Raw genomic sequence first — 17,729 nt, 5'->3', positions numbered from 1 at the left:
TGGCTGCCTTGCTGATTTTATGAGAAAAAAAAGGAAGAGAGCTATTTAGAACATTTAGTCAATGTACCTGATTTTAGACAAAACTGCATCTGAATTGGTTCCCACAAGAACAAAATGACTTTGTTCAATCTACCTGGAGAATCAAAGTAAAAATGAGTTCATAAATACCTAGTTAGCACATAGCAGGATTATATATATATATGAGGGGCCGAAAGAAATCCGAAGACATGGTTGGCTGAAGAACTCAGTGTCCATATCCATGAGAGTCCTACCTGTCTCTCTCAAGCACTCAAGAACAGAGAAGTGCTATAGGCAAGTGTAACATCCACTCAAAGAAAGAGCTCTTCCAGGGTGAGAGTTGGAATTTGCAGTACGTACTGATAGATTGAACTAAATTCCAACCTAGTACGTGTCCCTTTTGTCTATTCTAGATCTCTCTTTTTACATCCATGATGAAGAGTCCAGGGGACACAATTATGAGTTTGACTAATTATATTAATACAGCTACTAATAAATATTATAGGTGTTACCATCATCATCATTATTATTATGATAGTATTTATAAAACTTAAATGATAGTTACCATCTTTGACCTTCTCACCATATCTTATTTAGACCCAAATTTCTCCAGCCTGCATGGTTAACCATCTGCTATGTTCATGGTGCCATTCTTCTGCTCTAGAAGTTGCCATGCTTCCCTCTGAACTATCCCAAGGCCCAAAGTCCTCTGCCTGCCCTTCAGAGCTTGGAAATTGGCTCCTCATCTTAGGTTTCCTTTTCTTTTGTTCTTTCTTTCTTTTATTTTTAAACTTGCTACAATGGAGCAGGTGGTCTAGATAGGCTTGTCACTGCATTTTGCTGAAAGGATTATTGCAACCTCAATACCTGCCTGGTATTTAGAAAAATCCCATACACAATGTTTATAAAATTTTCTCTGACTTATTTCGGTCTTCTCTTTTCCTTCTTTAAGTTATTATTCCCTTAATTATCAGCATTTTACCATCCATAATATGTTCACTGTCATTCCTTAATTTCTTTTAGCTATTTCATTTTCTTAAACAGACTAAGTTCCTAGGGACCACAGATAATGCCTTATATTTCTCTGTGTCTTCAAAAATGTGTGATGTATAGCTGACATATAAATAAGTGTTAATTAATATTTCAGTTACTGAGTTTAATTCATAGCACATTATTGTGACTTAATCTCCTATAGTTATATGTTTTTTATAACTATGTCTCATTTACTAATGTTTAATACAACATGGGCCTACATGGTTTCATAAATATTAATCAACAGAATCACAGAAGTCCATATTTGTAAGTACTTCCCATCTTTCCAAATAGAATTTGCTTGGTTTCCTGTTTTTGTTTTTTCCATAGAAGGAAGCTAATGATCAGAGATTTTAAATGATCTTGTCAACTGAAAAGTTACACAGCAAGCTTATGGACTCACAAAAAATGAAACAAAACAAAAACAAAACCCAACTACCAATGTAAAATAAAATGAAAAAACTATTTTCCAGTGCCAACAGAGACAATGTAATACTACCATTTACTTTTTATTATAAGAGAAAAAAAAACACTTCTATCCCTAGTGTTAAAAGTACTCTAACAGAAATGAACTCATTTAATTTCACTGATTCCCTAGGAAAAAAATTGGAGAACCTATTAACTCTATCTATAAATAAAATATTGTCCAGAGAATTTATGTAAAAGGACTCAAGACATTTCACCAAAATTGGCGGTTAAAACTCTAATCCCTTCATGATGAAGCCCCATCTGTCCACTTGGACAATGTATCAGGTTTATACATACGGCCTGATAGAAAAATAATTTTCAGATTTAAAAAAATCACATTTCTATTGAAACTGTTCAGAAGGACAGATAAAAGAAGGAAAACAGAGGAAAATCTGGACCATTTCATGTTCAATGATCTTGTTTCTTTGAACTACATGACTACATACAGCATCAGAGGGTAAAAATTGGAATGAATCTTTCCTTCTCCTTGTATAATCTGGAATACTAACTATTTTTTTCCCCTTGGGATAAAATTTAAATTTCTGTGCAGTGAAAAGAAATATAAAAGATGAGAACCACACTGGAATCCCCACACAGTGCCCAGGGGAATGTCCAAGGAACCAGCAAAGCTCCCCTCAGAGAGGTGTTTAACTATTATATGGTTAATCCATTTGGAACACCTTGTTCTAAACGGAGGGACAAAAGACATTTGCTATAAAATCTTCTTCAACTCCCAAGAAGACAACAGGGGATTAGGTGACCAGAGAGACTACTTGGAAACTTCCATGCTTGCGGTGTTTCTGAGTCATCTCTTAAGTCAGAAATAAAGCTGACTTTGAATGATGTATCTCATGCTTCAGCAATGTTTTGCTCTACACAGCTGGGCCATATGGAAACTATGAACTGGCTTCATAGACAGAACCATGATGAGCCAATGCAACATTTTTATGTTTTCTGTTTCTGTTCAAGTGGCCTCGTGAACAATATATTATCTCAAGACATGGTATGTTATGTGACTTTGTTTAGATTCTGAGTAGTGATTACTTTTTAATGTTATAGATGCTTTTAATATAGGGACTTCTTAAAAATAAAAACACTTTCATTTAACAACAACAACAACAAAAGCCTGGACTATTTTGTATAGAAATATGCTCTAATTCTTCTTCAAGGTACTGGTGTACTTTAACACACTAGTAAAGTCACGGTCCTTGGAGGAGTATGTGTGTGGGGCGGGGGAGGGGGAATCTATCAAAATTATAGATGCCAAAGATTTTCTTTCCAAATAAACACTGTAGTAATTTATAACACCTTCCTGAAATATTTTAAGTACAAAGCAACATTTTAAGAACGAGAAAAAGAGAGAAAGGAAGCGAGAAATTTTCTGAAAACTTGAAAGCAAGCATGATCCACTGGGCAATTAGTTTGGTGATGCAAAGCATTCATTCATGCTTTGCTGCTTTAATAATTATTAGACAACAAACAAACGGTTCACTCTAAGATTAAAAAAATTCAGCAAGTACTTTTTTTCTGGATTGGGCTTAAAATTTAATGAGAAACTGTGTGGGTGAAGAAAAATTACAGTGTTGGCACAATACCAAGATGGAATAAATGAACAGCACTTATGTGATTGCATGTTTTGTATAGGATGTGGGAGGGCTATAGAATAGCTGAAATTAATATGTGGAAAATAACTGCAGTGGTTCCTTGGAGGTATTCAGAAACTATCATATGTACTCACTCAGCTTGTAAATCTTTACAAAGACTACGATGAAAAATGATCATATTTCATTATTATAATTAAAAATACAGTGGTCTCAGATGTGTTTCTCAAGGAGTAAAATATGAGACATAGATAATATGAGTACAGTTGTTTAAAAGGGGGAAGACTTAAGGAATTATGTTTTAAATATTTTTTAAAGAGATATATTAAAATAATTATACTGTATTACCAAAATTAGGAAGGAAAACAAGGTTTGACCATGTAATAAATTAACTTCATACTTTACATATTATAATTTCCAGTTTCTGGTATTTTCTATTTTGATTTGAGAAAATCTTACAGGAAACTATAAAATTCGTTCAGGCCAATTCGCTATGATACAGATGGTCTGGTCATATTTGCACTGTATTCATGGTGAGTCAGTACAAAAAAAATATGGAAACTGGAAAATTTCTATGCTGACATAGGCATAGAGAATTGAATAATGTTAATGTTCAAAAAGTGTCAAAATTAATTTTTAAACAATAATCATACATAAATTTGTGAGGTAACTTAGATGGAAAGGGAATCTTTTTCTCCTACATACTCTTCCATTTTTATCATGTTTTACAGATTTAATAAGACTTTACCTACAATTTTACTTTGGCTTATGACTATTATCTGTCTCTATGAGAGAGACATCTAGTAATTGAGATTAGAATCTTACACTTCTAGCACTCTTGTATTCATCCTAACATGTTCTATTTGCTTTTGTAAATTGTCTGTCTTCATTGATAAAATCAGCTGTTAAATCACCAGTATGTGTCCTCTCTTGGTACTGCTTCTACTCTTAAAAAAAAAAAAAAAAAAAAAACAACTCTGGGGGCAAAAAAAATAACAGTTCCAGAAGATTCTTGTCCACAGCCACCAGTTCCCCTGGGACACATTAGAGAGGTGCCTATTTTGACAGCTCAGGGGACAGTAAAACATTTCTTACAAAACAGCATTTTTGTTTGGTATTAAATTTTGAAACAAATGACTTTTCTGATGCACTTTACTACTAACAAATATAATTAAGCTTTCTTCAAATGAATACAATGTTTGCATTGTTATAGTATAACAGGCCTTATTACTTATTTCCTATGCTTTTTTCCTTTATGCCAGCTGTTCTTTTTATTAGCTCAACTGCCTTCCTAAAAGATTTGCTCTTCCTTGTCAACCTTTAAGTCACCTGCTAAAATTCTAGAGCAAGAGACTGCTTTTATTTTTCCTTCTTTAGGATAAACATCATTACTCTTAGAACAATGTACACACTGCATGTCTGAATTATGAACTGGCCTATAAAATGTGTTAGATGTTCTACACTACATTTTTAAAGGAACTGCTTTTAAAACACTTTGTTTGGGGACATAGCTATTGGTAAACAGCAAAATAAATATATTTTTCATCATATCAATAAAATGAGAAGCACATTTTACCAATATCAACTTATAAGTCCACATACTACATATAAAATACATATGAAGAGTAGACCTGAAATGCATGACCCAATAAACATAGGTATTTTAATAGGCCTTATTAATTTTTACTGTAAGGTTTAATCGTTTAATGCACTGACAATACCTTTGTTTTATGCTTCCTGATAAGAGAGAATAAATTTGATCCTTCTTAATGGTGCAACAATTATTCCATGTCATTGGAAAAAAGGGACAATCTAGACATATCCATTGATGATAGTAGTGCGTGAAAGAACACTGCCTGCTACACATAGTGGTGCCACACACACTGAGCACATTTCTGAACACATGCAATGATTTTTTTCCTCACTATTAATACAGACCTAATGTTCATCTTTTTATGGTTGTGGAATAAGATATTCCCAAGTTTGACAGATATGTTAATAAAGAACCTTCTGTACTTCTGCTTCCTTTAGTTGTCCTACTCATTTTGCAGATGATCACTGGAGTAAGAGAGGAATATTATCTTACAGCTCCATTCATACATTGGATGGAGAAGTAGGTATCAAAGTTATAGCCCCCAGTGATATTTGCACATCTCGTTGTAACAATGAGGAAAACCACAAAACCACGGGAAAAGCAACGTGACAGTTATGAAGGCCAAAAAAAAACCAAAACCAAACACAAAAAATAAAATTCTGCACACATTGAAAAAAAGCAAAAACAATTCTGGATATAACAGAAGAAATAACAAATGGTGTGAATGTTTCAAAACACTCTACAAATAAAACAGCATTATTCAACAGGATGCAACGAAACTAGAAAAAGAAGCAACAATCCACATCATGAGACATGGAATCATCCAGAATAAGAAGCTATGGATATGAGCCACAGAGAGTGTTTCTTTTCTTACTTGCACAAGTATCTTGAGGGATTCGAAAGGTCTTTCACCATGAAGCACTCGCCTCCATTCACACAAAACGTTTTCTCCTTCTCTGCACACTTTACAAGATGGCTGGTCCCGGTGGTAGATGTAGACGTGGCTGGATAGGAGATAAAGAAGAGAAAAGGTTCACATCTGTTTCTGGCCCCTTCTAAGCAGCCTTTCACCTTAAATTCTCTTCAAAGGAATAGTACATATAAGATACAGTGGACTTCACTGGTTTCAGATTTGACAAAAAACAGAGAAAGTAGTAAAGTGCTTTCTGGGTATAATTATACAAAACAAAACTACAAACGTGTAATTACAAAGTTAATTGGATTCTAATTAAGTAGGAAAAGAGGATCAACGATTTTTACATACAGTATTATACCTTCCAAGGTAGTTAGAAAAGAGAAACTCTTGTGTTGCCAAGTAAAATTCATTTTCCAGGAAGACTCAGAGGTAAGGTATCAAGTTATGACTATGAAGCTCAATCTTCTTAATGGCAATGAATTGGCAAAAGTGTTTATTTTGGAAACTATGCTTAATATATATATATTGAATTTATGGGTGTTTTTGACAATGTATAGCAAAAAAATAAGGAGGAGGTTTGTGTGTTCCAAATAAAAAAAGTATGAACTTAATATTATACATTAACATACAACTCTGAAGACATTCTCTTCATGATTTCTATTCTGTTCTGAAAGTCTGTTTGATGTTTGATTGCCAATGCATTTTTGCAGAAATAGAAAGACAGTATAAATACGTTTACAAATGAAAAATAAAGCACTACAAAAAGTATCTTGAATTAGGAATACAGAAATAAGCCTTTAATTTTTGTCTTTAACATCTTCATGTGATAACTGCACGTTTTCTTCTTAAACTTCACAGTTACGTGGAAATGAAGTTGAAAAGGCTACCTGCATCATTGAGGGGGCAGATTAAATGAAGCTGGAAGGGCATTTTAGTATCAGGACTTCATACCACTTATATTGCTGGGGACTGGACACTGCTCAGCCTCAACCAGAAAAAGTCTAATTTCCATAGTGCTAAAGACTGATATTGTCAGATCAGAAGCAAAACCATCAACAAGCCACCAAAGATTCTATTTTTTTAAGAAAAAAAAAGTTCACATTGAGACATTTTATTTTATCTCCTGGCTCATTCCTACACATTTTTAATTTCTCGCCTTCCTCACCAATTTCCGATTATATTTGCATGAGTTTCACATTCTCTTGTTTAGGTTTTACTTGACCTGTCATATACTGACTTTCCATTAACTTCTGCTTTTCTTTTTCATTTCCATCAGAAGTCCATATTTTATTGTGACATTTAATCTAATTTCTTGTGCCTTCTTGATTTTTATTCTACTGTTCAGGATACTCAACATCTGATTAAATATTTAGTTTCTTAGTTACTCATAGGCTATCCTGTCTCTTTGTTTCCTGTGCTAGGAGCAATAGCAAAAGACAGTCAAAATAACTTGTACTGTGCTTCAAAGCCCTTCTACAAGCTTTGTATCCCGAGCCTGCACAGTTTCCCCATGTAGATCACAGGGGCCATGACAATCTCAGAGAATTTTTGTACAGATTATAAGTAATCGAGGTAAAGGAATTGGCACAAAACTAGTATTCAGTGAATAATAGCCAGTATAAATGGGTAAGCAGAGATGAATTTTTATTTTGGCACTCACTCAACAATCAAAAAAAAAAGCTTGACAATGGATATCTGGTGTTTCAAAGATGCATGATATTCTGCTATTCTTGAAATATTACTACAATAATAAAGAATTGAGACAATTTTATTTATTTATGCATTTATATGTGTATATGTATGCATCGATTTATTTTATTATTTATTTACTGTTTGTGTAGAGCTAGGGTTTGAACCCACAACCTTATGCATGCTGGGCAACCACTCTATCACTGAGCTAAACACATTCCAAGCCCAGATCAATTTTTTAGTTACTCCAACAAAAAGAATGTTTCTTATCCTTTTCAATATGAGTTTGTAAATGTCCTTGTTATGTCTACCAGCCAAACAAGGTATGAAGGACTGTGAGGAGAGAGGTGATTTTATCATCTGTTATCAGCTCTACTTTAACATCTGTATCAGAATGAGGGAAATGTAATCTGCATCTTTTAATCTGTGAAATCATAGGGCAGACAGCATTACGATGTATCACACAGCACTTAATTTTAACATCATATATCTTCATGTGAAAAACTGTTTATGTAGGTGCTATATATCAATATTTTCATCCATGGCAACTGCTTTTAAAAGATATTAGGGAGCAGGTTGCCTTAACTGGGTCAGGTTTTGTATTTAAGACTTTCAACTGCTGACAGCATTCCTTGCAAAGACAAATTGGGCTGGGTCTCTTTTCTGCCCTAGGCAACAGCACTGAAGGGACCACCTGTAGTGTGCTGTCACCATGTTCTCCTGCAGAGGGATGCTGAACCTTAAGGAAACCCTAGTGGCATTTGAATCCCTGACAGGTTGCTAAGGAATTTCCTTTACCCAACTGAGCAACAGACACTAAACAGGCTCTTTCTCAAAAAACATCCCAAGATTTTTACTAAAAACAAAGGGAAACGTCCCACCCCAGAATGCAGACACTACATGTTAAATTTTAAACTAACAATAAAAATTAGCCAGGAAATACACAAGAGACAGATATAACATCCTTATTCCTTACACTTGCTGATCTTGCGGTATTATCAAAATAAGACTAATACATATATGTTAAAATTAGAAATAATTATTTTTTTGTTCTTTAAAAAATGATTCTCCCTGAAACGATTATGCTTTTATGAAGCGATCCTGAAGCATCTAGCTCTGACATATTGTGTTGAAAAAATTTAAGATCATCACTTTAAAGTACTAATGGGAACATTTGATAGTAAAAATGATTCTTTGAGGGAAATGAAGTAGCAACTATCTCACACACCATGGACGATGGTGCTTAGCACTTTTATCCCTTAGCAGCCTTGAGATTTAAAAAAGAACAAAGTCACGAATTGCAAAGCAGCAATTGACTCCCAGGTGATGCAAAGTGTGAATGGAGTGGATACAGCTGCTGTGAGCCAACAGCCAAACAGAAGAAAAAGCTGTGATTGTCAGAAGAACCCAGGATAGAGATGGTGCTGTACACACACATTTCAGATTTTTGCCAGGTTTCTTTCTCCTCTCCTTAGTTGAACACAGTGTGTTGTTGTGCTGTTAGTCCTAACAAGTCTATACATTTTCCAGTGGTGTCCTTTCTCTTTGGCTTATATACACTATATTACTAAGTCAGTTCCCATTTGACAATTCTGCCCCCACACAATGAAATAAACAAAGCAAACTATGCAAACACCATTTTTTTTTCCTGGTGGAGCTATGAGGAGATTTTTAGAGATAAAGCTAAAAATTTTGCAGATAGAATTCATTTCAGTGTATAAAAGATGACCCCCAGTAGTTGTTTGGAGAAGGCAATGAAATAGATGTTGCTTATTCATTGCTTAATAAACCCAGTATCCCTCTGCTTTTATGAGTAGTTTGACACAATTTAGGTGTTATCTTCTAATCAGTGCTAAATGAATGGCAATTAAGAATACTGCTAAACATGACTCCATCACTTTTATGTTTGCCATCTGTATTAAGTCTTTATCTCAAACACACTTTCCTTGGTAGGTTAGAGACTACAATACTGTAAGGAAGAAATAATATATATAAAGTGGTAATTTATTAGCAAAGAATGCCTTGACTCCAGTCCTGGTTTGTCTCCCTAGCACAGATAGGACAAGTGATCTTCCCCAAGGAGAGAGGACAGTCCTCTTAGCTGAGGATTTGGGGATTAAGAATGTAGGAACCATAGGATTCCCTCCTTTTCTTCCCTCCCTCTTCCTTCTTTCTAGACTCACTTTCTCCTCTCCTTCCTCCCTCTCTTCTTCCCCTCTTCCCTCCTTCCTCCCCCTCTCCTCCCTTCCACCCTTCTTTATAGACTGCCCATTATGGGCAAGAAATAATGGTGACAAGTAAAGTTACTAGAGTTAAAAATTCTGAAACAATGACCCTAAAAGAGAACCTCTGTAGATAAGATGTAATGAAATGAACACTGAGGCTACTTATCTTAAGAATCAAGTAGAAGTGACAATACTAGCTTTGTGATTCCTGCTTGGTGACCTGCCTCAGTAACTTCAGCAGCACAAGTGAGACACGCACAGTGTTGCTGTGAGGTTGGTTAAATTACATTGCTTGCAACACTGCGTGTGCGCAGATACATGCTACAATTACTATAATTAATGACATCAATGTTGCACAGTGAAAGGGAAAATTCAGTCCAGATTCTGGAATCTTACAAAATCAAGTCTCAAGTGTTGTTTCTTAGTTAATAATTCTGCAAAATGTGAAGCAAGAAGGCCTATTTTGGAAGGAGAATCACTGAATAATAGTAAAACACTAAGAAATATCAGTAACCTACTCTAAATTAACTTTATTGTAACTGCCTCTCAGCCACTTATAACCACTAAATTTGTTTATAAAACTGAGAAACAATTTAAGAGAGGAAACTAACATCTTAGTTACATGATTATTTTGTACTGTCAAAAGCTACATGATTCTATAATATTTATGACTGAATTTCCAAGTTACATGAATTAAGCATACCTACAATAATGTATGGTATTATAACGGTTGAAAAACTACAACATATTTAAAGTAGCGTAATGTCCACAGTATATGGAACATGATATAAATTTTGTTTATAACATTACAGAAATCATATTTTCACACACTTTTGTAGCTACCCATAATAAAAACTTAATAATAAAGTATTCTCTGCCAATTGCTAATTATTTCCCCTGTTAAACCACAGAGTATTTCCTGCAGAGTGACACGTTTTTTTCCTCTCAAGACAGGCTAAAAAAAAAAAAAATCAAGTAATGTTGAAAAAGGATGACTTACTTCCTTGCTTGTTTTAAATAGTGATTTCTTTATCAGTGAAGTAGACAACACCAATAGACCAAGACCTTTACACAAATAAAAATTGCTGATAAGAAGTCACTCTTTTCTTCTTTGACAATTAGCAGGAATTAGCATGAAAAAACAATGTATCCCCAAAGAGCCATCCTGAGATGGCCAGCATGTCTTTCCTGGTGAACTAAATTTTTAGGACAATTCTTAATTTTTTCTTGCAGGAAATTAAACTAACCACATAGTTTTCTCAATGAAACATACACATTTTTAATATACTGATATTAATCAGCTAATTACTGCACATCTATGATTTTTTTTGCCTTACCTGTGATATCTTCAATGCCTATGTATTTAGAAATCTTTTAAACATTTTTAATATACTGATATTAATCAGCTAATTACTGCACATCTATGATTTTTTTTTGCCTTACCTGTGATATCTTCAATGCCTATGTATTTAGAAATCTGCATGCTTTCTTGCACTTTAATTTTCCAGTTTAAAAAAGAAAATCCAAAATGATTATTCTTGCTCAGAATATGGCTCCTCCACAATTAGGTACTAAAAGCACCTGCCCAGAGTGAAGAATGTTTAGGTGGCTCCTGAAGAGCAGCTCTGGAGCAGAAGCTGAGCAGGAAAGGTTGTGCTACCTCGTGAGGCTTCTCTAGATGCCAAGGAAAGGAGAGGTGCAGTCATTAATTTTCCAAAGGGAAAGTCAGAGCCAGACTAAGAACCACTGAAGCACTGTCATTCTGAGTTGGCACTTATTTCCGTGCAGTAATCCAATCCTTTGCTGAATAGCAAATAGGTACTTGAAAGGAGAAAAAAATGACAGGAGGTGACAAAAGACATCCTTCCAGAGTTGGAGCCCAAACTGTAACTGAAAGTAATAATCCATTTCTCTTTACCTCCCTTATATTGAACTCTGCTGAAGAAACCAAAGGGGGTCTTAGGGAATAGAGCTCAGAGGTCGAGCACATGCCTAGCATGTGCAAAGCCCTGGGTTTCATGCCCAACCCTGAAAAAGGGTGAGGGTGGGGAGAAAACCCGAGAAGAATTTTCCCGAGACACCATAAATGGAACCAGAACTTTCAAAAGCAGAATTAGGGCATCGGATTTCATGGGCTTTTCTCTAAGCTGGAAGTACTAGGGGTTTGTAGACTACCTGCAAGATGGCAGGTTAACTAATTTATGAACTTGGGTTTTGGACCACTTGAACACATAGAGAATTGTGGGACTAGAAAAGACCTGAGCATATTTTATAGTTTATTTTATACTTTAAAAGAGGATACAGATCATCTCAAAAGAGTAATTCTGCAGTCTTTAATAAAATCCCTTTAGCCAACAATTCACAAATGTGCACAGGGGAAGACTGGCCAAGGTCACAACCTCAGTGAATTAGGAAATGCTTGTCTTTTGTTTTGGCAAATGCATATTGGATCTGAAGCAGGTTCATAAGCCTGACTTTACATATCTCTCTCCCTTACAAGCTCTTTGGGAAGCCTCTGATATTATTTCTTCCTTCTTCAGCAGAATGAAAGTGACCTTTGGGTGTCTCTCCTCATAAAACAAAATTATATTTTTTTTTCCTGTAACATTGATGTAATTTGTAACTAAACAGAAAGTGGATTCTAAATTCCCAGTAGCTGCTGAACAAATGGTTTGGTGTCATTAGACAGTGTTATCCCTAGGAAAAAAAGATCATCAGGAAAGGCTATTTCTTACACATAAAAGTTTCTGGGTTTTTCTTTCTTTTCTCTGACAGAACATTTTATTTAGGACATAGTCTAATCATTCGACTCTACTGCTTCTTAGAGAGCAATATCACAATAACACAGATGTCTTAAAGGATGTCATAGCTTTTCAAGGAAGAGGAGAATATCTTTGGATAATTGCCTGGGTGGAGTTACAACAAGAAAGCTACATTTTATTCTTCACAGAGCCAATAATCTTTCCTAGCTAGGAGGACAAATCCAGAAACACATTTCTGCTCTATAATTTCTACTAATCATGGACAGTTTTATACAAGTATAATATTTCCATAGTCAGAAATCCACAAACTTTCAAGCTGTCTCTTGAATCTGTTTCCATCAATATTTATTCCAAGGAAGTACAATCCATCTACCCTGAAGAGCAAATATTAGCAGTGTATTTGAGTGGCTTAATCTGATGTATTTACAGATCTCACCAGGCTAACTTTGAAAGTTCACAATCTTTACTATTCTCTGCATTTTCTATGGGGATCAGTTTGGATGGGAGAAGGTAATATCAATGTAGGAAATATTAAACTGTCAGTGTCCTAGCTAGTCAAAACTGTAAACACAAACAAAATAAATCAAAATAGAGGCCTAAACTCAACAATGATCAAGGATTCAGTTATTCAGCCAGCTACTGAAATTACCATCTGACATTTAATAAGATAGGTTAATTTATTCATCCACTAAAATACCTTTAGAAATGAAAGCAGATGAAAGGTCAAAAGAGAAAAATCATGAAGCAAATTCATTATTTTATTCAACAAATTAAACAACAATCACGGCAGATCAAAAATTAGAAGCCATTTGGTCATTTCGATAGATACATTCAGTGAAATTAAGTCAATTTCCCTAAAACTATTGAGCATCTTTCCTCCAGAGCGAACCTGAATTTAATTAAATGTCCACATATAAGTGCAAACATACAGGAAATAAATTAAGTTAGAGGACCACATTCAAATATACCATTGAGGGATGCTCTCAGTAAAACCCAGACAGTGCAAAATTCTATAGGACAAATAACCTGGTTTCTTTAAGAACAAATTCAAAGGGGAAAACAGAGACAGAGGGGAAAAGAATCCAAACTATAGGCACATGAAAAAAAGTGAAGAGATAGGGATCAGTCATAATGTATGAACCTTATTTGGATACAGGCTCTAGCTATTATAAAGGTTTATTAGAGGAAATCTGATCACAATCTAAATAATCATAATACTCAGGAAATAATATTAATTATTGTGGTTTCAAATGTATCACAGTTGTGTTTTTTAAGAAAGAATAGTCTCAATCTTTTAGAGATACACAATGAACACATGTAGCTATTAAATGATAAGAAGTGAGGGAGAGGGAAAGTGATCAAGTGGAACAAAACTGGTAACTGCTTCAATGGGCACTGAAGGTGACATGGGCATCATTATGCTGTTCTTTTATTTTCGCGTTTCATATACATGTTTAAAGGTATATTCTATACAGTCCACATTTAAATTTATGCTTATTTATGCTTAAAATTTAAAAATACAAACATTGACATCAGGTTTTTCAAAACATGTCTTTATAAAGTAACATTAGAAGGATACTCTATATCATCCCAAAATAACTACTTTTAGCCAACAACCTAAATCATGCTTAATGCTGTATCTCTCAGAAGAGTTTCCATGAATGTTAAGAACCAGCCAACGACACTGACTATCAGAAATATCAACATTTAACTGAAAGTTCTAATCAATGCTATAAGGCAGGAGTTAAAAAAAAAAGCACTGACATATGACTTTAGGGAATTATAAGAGATTGAAAAATATTACTTGCAGATGACATATTAGATATCAGTATTAATAAGAAAATTTAGTGAAATAAAAGGATATTCACAGCAACAAAAGTATAAGTCAGTTGTGTCAGTAAAGAATAAATCTAACAATAAATGTGGAGTATAGGAAGTATTTTAAAAGGGTAATATATAGAAAGGGTGAATCAGGGCTGTGACTGTGGAAAAGAAGACACACTATTAAAGGGAAAGCAAACAAATTTGTAAAGGTAGAAAATATGTGCAGTGAAAGTTAGCAGTTCAATTTGACTAGGACACAGATACATAAGGAAAAGTTAATGAAGCTATAAAATAATAATGAATCCATATCAGAGAAGCCCTGATAAGGTTTAATATGGAACTAAGGTTTAATATGTAGACCACAAAGCTAAGTTTTTAAGTAGGCCTGTGACTAATAAGATTAATGGCCTATTCCTCATCTTTGGAAAGGGAGAAAATAGAGGTGAGAAGACCAGTAAGGAAGTGACTTCAAAGGACTAAATGAGAGAGAGTTTGTCCAACTAGCAAGATAAGGACAGGAAAGAATAGGGATCATAAGCAAGAAATAAGATCACTTTGTATGGTTATACATTAAAATCCGGAGCTACACAAATAGGGTTCATTTGTAGCTTACACCTTATATTGATCCTCTTTCTGAGGCATTGAAACTGCCTGACACACGTTTTCTCATTACTTTTTACACAATCAAGAAAATTCACACCATATTAGTAGGAAGAGGTGCATTCTTCATATTCAATACTCATCAGGAAAGTGCAGATGTTTTTAGGGTCAAACTTGCATTACTGACGCTTTCTTAGTTTGCCTCTACCACACGTCTGTTGATATAAAGGATTCCACTAAGAATACATGGTACTGGGGCTGAGGGTATAGCTCCATGTACAGCATGTGCTTAGCTGTGTACAAGTCCCAGAGTGTGCCCACATGAAGATGGTACCACAGTAGGTCTGAAATGATAAGTTCATTAACCAGATTACACACACAGTCATGTTTTTTATGCATTAGGAAAGCATCTTCATGACAAAAAACAATTTCTGATGAATGTTTTAAATAATTTAAACCCTCAGTGCTTGGCATCCAGAAGCCTCCATAAAAGTATTGTAAAAATGATTCTAGGAAATACAGACACAATCTTTTAAGTGTTTTAGGTCTGAGCCAGGCGTCTTTGAACAGTGGCTATGACAGTGTCTCTGAATAGTGGCAAGAATCCTGAATAATATTCCTGGGAATGCTGTCCTCAAAGTTTCAAATACAACCCTCTAAAACCTTGGAGTACACATTGCTACATACCATTTAGCTAAATTACTGCAATTCAGTGTTTGTGTGATGCTTGTGGACATAAATAGCCAGTTTCTGTTTTCACAAGCACAACATTTCCCTCACAGAGGACAAAGGTTGCTGCGTATGAAGGAATGAAACAGAAACAGCATGCCACAGCATATGAATCTTGCTCTGCAACACTTGGCTAATTTCAGTCTATAGATTTTCCCACAACTCCCAGGAGTTCCTTGTTCCTAGGTTCATGATCAGAGTAGCAAAACATCCCTCCCTGTAATATGATGTGTTATGAAACTTGCATCTGCAGCTTTTAGGTTCCCAGTACAAATCCAAATAAGACATGGAAACCTAACTTTTTTTTAACACTGTATTGACATTTCATCCATGACCAATCCTAACAGGAATAAAACAGGTTTCAAGAAAACATAATTTTCAAATGTTTCACCTCAAACAAACTACTTCCTTTTTGTCCTGTCCCCTAAAGGACTAGCTGGTTTCATAATATTTAGTTCATAATAGGTCTCGTTTCTCTAAAGAGAATATACATTTAGGTCTGAGACATGGAGGTCATATTTTATAGGCAAATCCTGTGCCTTTACAGGAACAGGGCCAAAATGATAAATTAATTCTATCAGGTCTGTAAGAGCTTTTCCTAAAACTCTGGGGTGATTTTTTTCCCCTTTCCCTCTCTTCTTCTCTCCTTCCCCTCTTTTCCTTCCTTTCTTTCTTTTTCTTTTAAATTTTCAAGCTTCTACACTCCAATTTAACAGGCACCTGCTTTTCTACTGTTTGCACTAAACTGTTCTCACTGGAAAGGATGCAAACAGGCGCACACTTTGAACTCCTTTTCCAAATTACCCAAACATTTTTTAACAACTGGAGCCACGTGTTCAGCATATTCCTCTCATCATCCGGCCTCGATATATATATGTCATTTTGTGATTGGAAAAACCTCATGGAAATCATCCTGGCTATAGTTAAACTGAAAAAGTGCATGAGGAAGCACATCCTAAAAGACTCCAGGTCTTATCTCAGTTTGCCTGGCTCCATCCCTGCACCATTAGAAATGGAAGAATAAGAAGGTCCATCTATAGGACATTAGTTACCATATATGAGTTTTTTTTCCTGGAAGTGCTATTTTTGTGCATTAGCTAAGCCAATAAAGCACTTCCATCTCCTGGAACTGTAGTAACTCAGAGAAGCTGAGGTCTTCCCCTCTTCTTTCAACACATAAGCCATTTTTATAGATACCACCAGCATGTATATAATTTAGGTCTTTGTTCTTCCCATCCATTATTAGTAAGGGGCTTTGTATTGTACACTCTCACATGGACCAGCGTGGATTAGGAGAATCAAGGCTATTCACGCTAATCAAGGGTCCACAGAGCCACCTAATATTCAAAGCACTCAAAACCAAAACCTAGCCTCTGTCCATTTCTCCAATTTCATTCCTCATATTCCCATAGAGTTTCTAGAGCAGCATCAAAATGTCCTCACCTGAGATTTGCCATTTGTTCAAAAGTACTTTAAAATACTTGGCAGTAATACCAAGTGACATACCTACTAGGAATCTGTATTCCTTGGTGCACACAAGCACTGCCAACACCTGGGGAGGAATTTTACCATCACCAAACCATAGATTCATTGACTTCCAAAATGGATTTGTGCAGAATCTAAAACCCCACCGTGGGAAGAATATAGATGACAGGCAGGTTCTGGTGAATTCCTAAGCAGAAAAGAAGGCCGTAGCAGAAAAACAAGATCCTGCTAAATATGAAGAAACTCTGCCCCTATTCTGGCGGAGTCATGTTTTTTTTCCTTAAGAAGTCCTAAATTCTGCAGAATTTTGAAAAAAAGCTTATTTTTGTTGAAAGAGTTAGGGAGATTTTTCTTCATTTCACACCTTTCTGGTGTGTTGGATATTCCATCACAGGGAAGCAATTGTCTCTGAACAGACATCAGTCACAGGTAGAAAGCCTTTTCTGTCCAGGGGCTTCCTAAAGGCCTGACACTATGTACCAAACGCTCTAATGCTTCGATGTTTAACAAAGCCTGAAGAACTCAGGGAAGTGAGTCACTGTTCTACAGAAGTTGCCTAACTCCCAGGAATTAAAACATGATAATAATAATTTTTTAAAAAAAGAAATTCAGCTATCCTTCCTAGCCCTTTCATCTTGTTCTCCATAAAAAGGTCATCAGATACTGTCAGATGGGGACATTGATCCATTCCAGCTGCTGGACTTGGCCTGAGGTTCCTGCATGGGAGCTAATTCCCCACTTGCAAGAGACATCTGTGGGCATGTGTGTGTGTGTGTGTGTGTGTGT

The 17,729-nt window shown here is 35.3% G+C and overlaps 1 protein-coding gene across 26 annotated transcripts in view; it reads right to left on the bottom strand.

The window, feature by feature from the left end:
* Nrg1 (neuregulin 1) overlaps nucleotides 1-17,729 on the bottom strand; it is a 986,545-nt gene that overhangs the window by 36,349 nt on the left and 932,467 nt on the right. For 22 of the 26 annotated variants that reach the window (XM_078031172.1, XM_078031173.1, XM_078031168.1 and 19 more), the window contains one exon: nucleotides 5,588-5,717. In XM_078031172.1, the coding sequence (XP_077887298.1) occupies nucleotides 5,588-5,717 (130 nt within the window). Of the gene's footprint in view, nucleotides 1-5,587; nucleotides 5,718-10,880; nucleotides 10,903-10,986; nucleotides 11,245-17,729 lie in introns of those variants that run through there. The other 4 variants (XM_078031177.1, XM_078031178.1, XM_078031182.1 and 1 more) reach the window with 3 other exon arrangements.

This window comes from Ictidomys tridecemlineatus, chromosome 14, assembly GCF_052094955.1.
Source record: "Ictidomys tridecemlineatus isolate mIctTri1 chromosome 14, mIctTri1.hap1, whole genome shotgun sequence".
In the NCBI taxonomy this organism is placed as follows: Eukaryota; Metazoa; Chordata; class Mammalia; order Rodentia; family Sciuridae; genus Ictidomys; species Ictidomys tridecemlineatus.
Note: the sequence above shows the minus strand (reverse complement) of the source record. Positions and strands in the feature narration are given on the sequence as shown.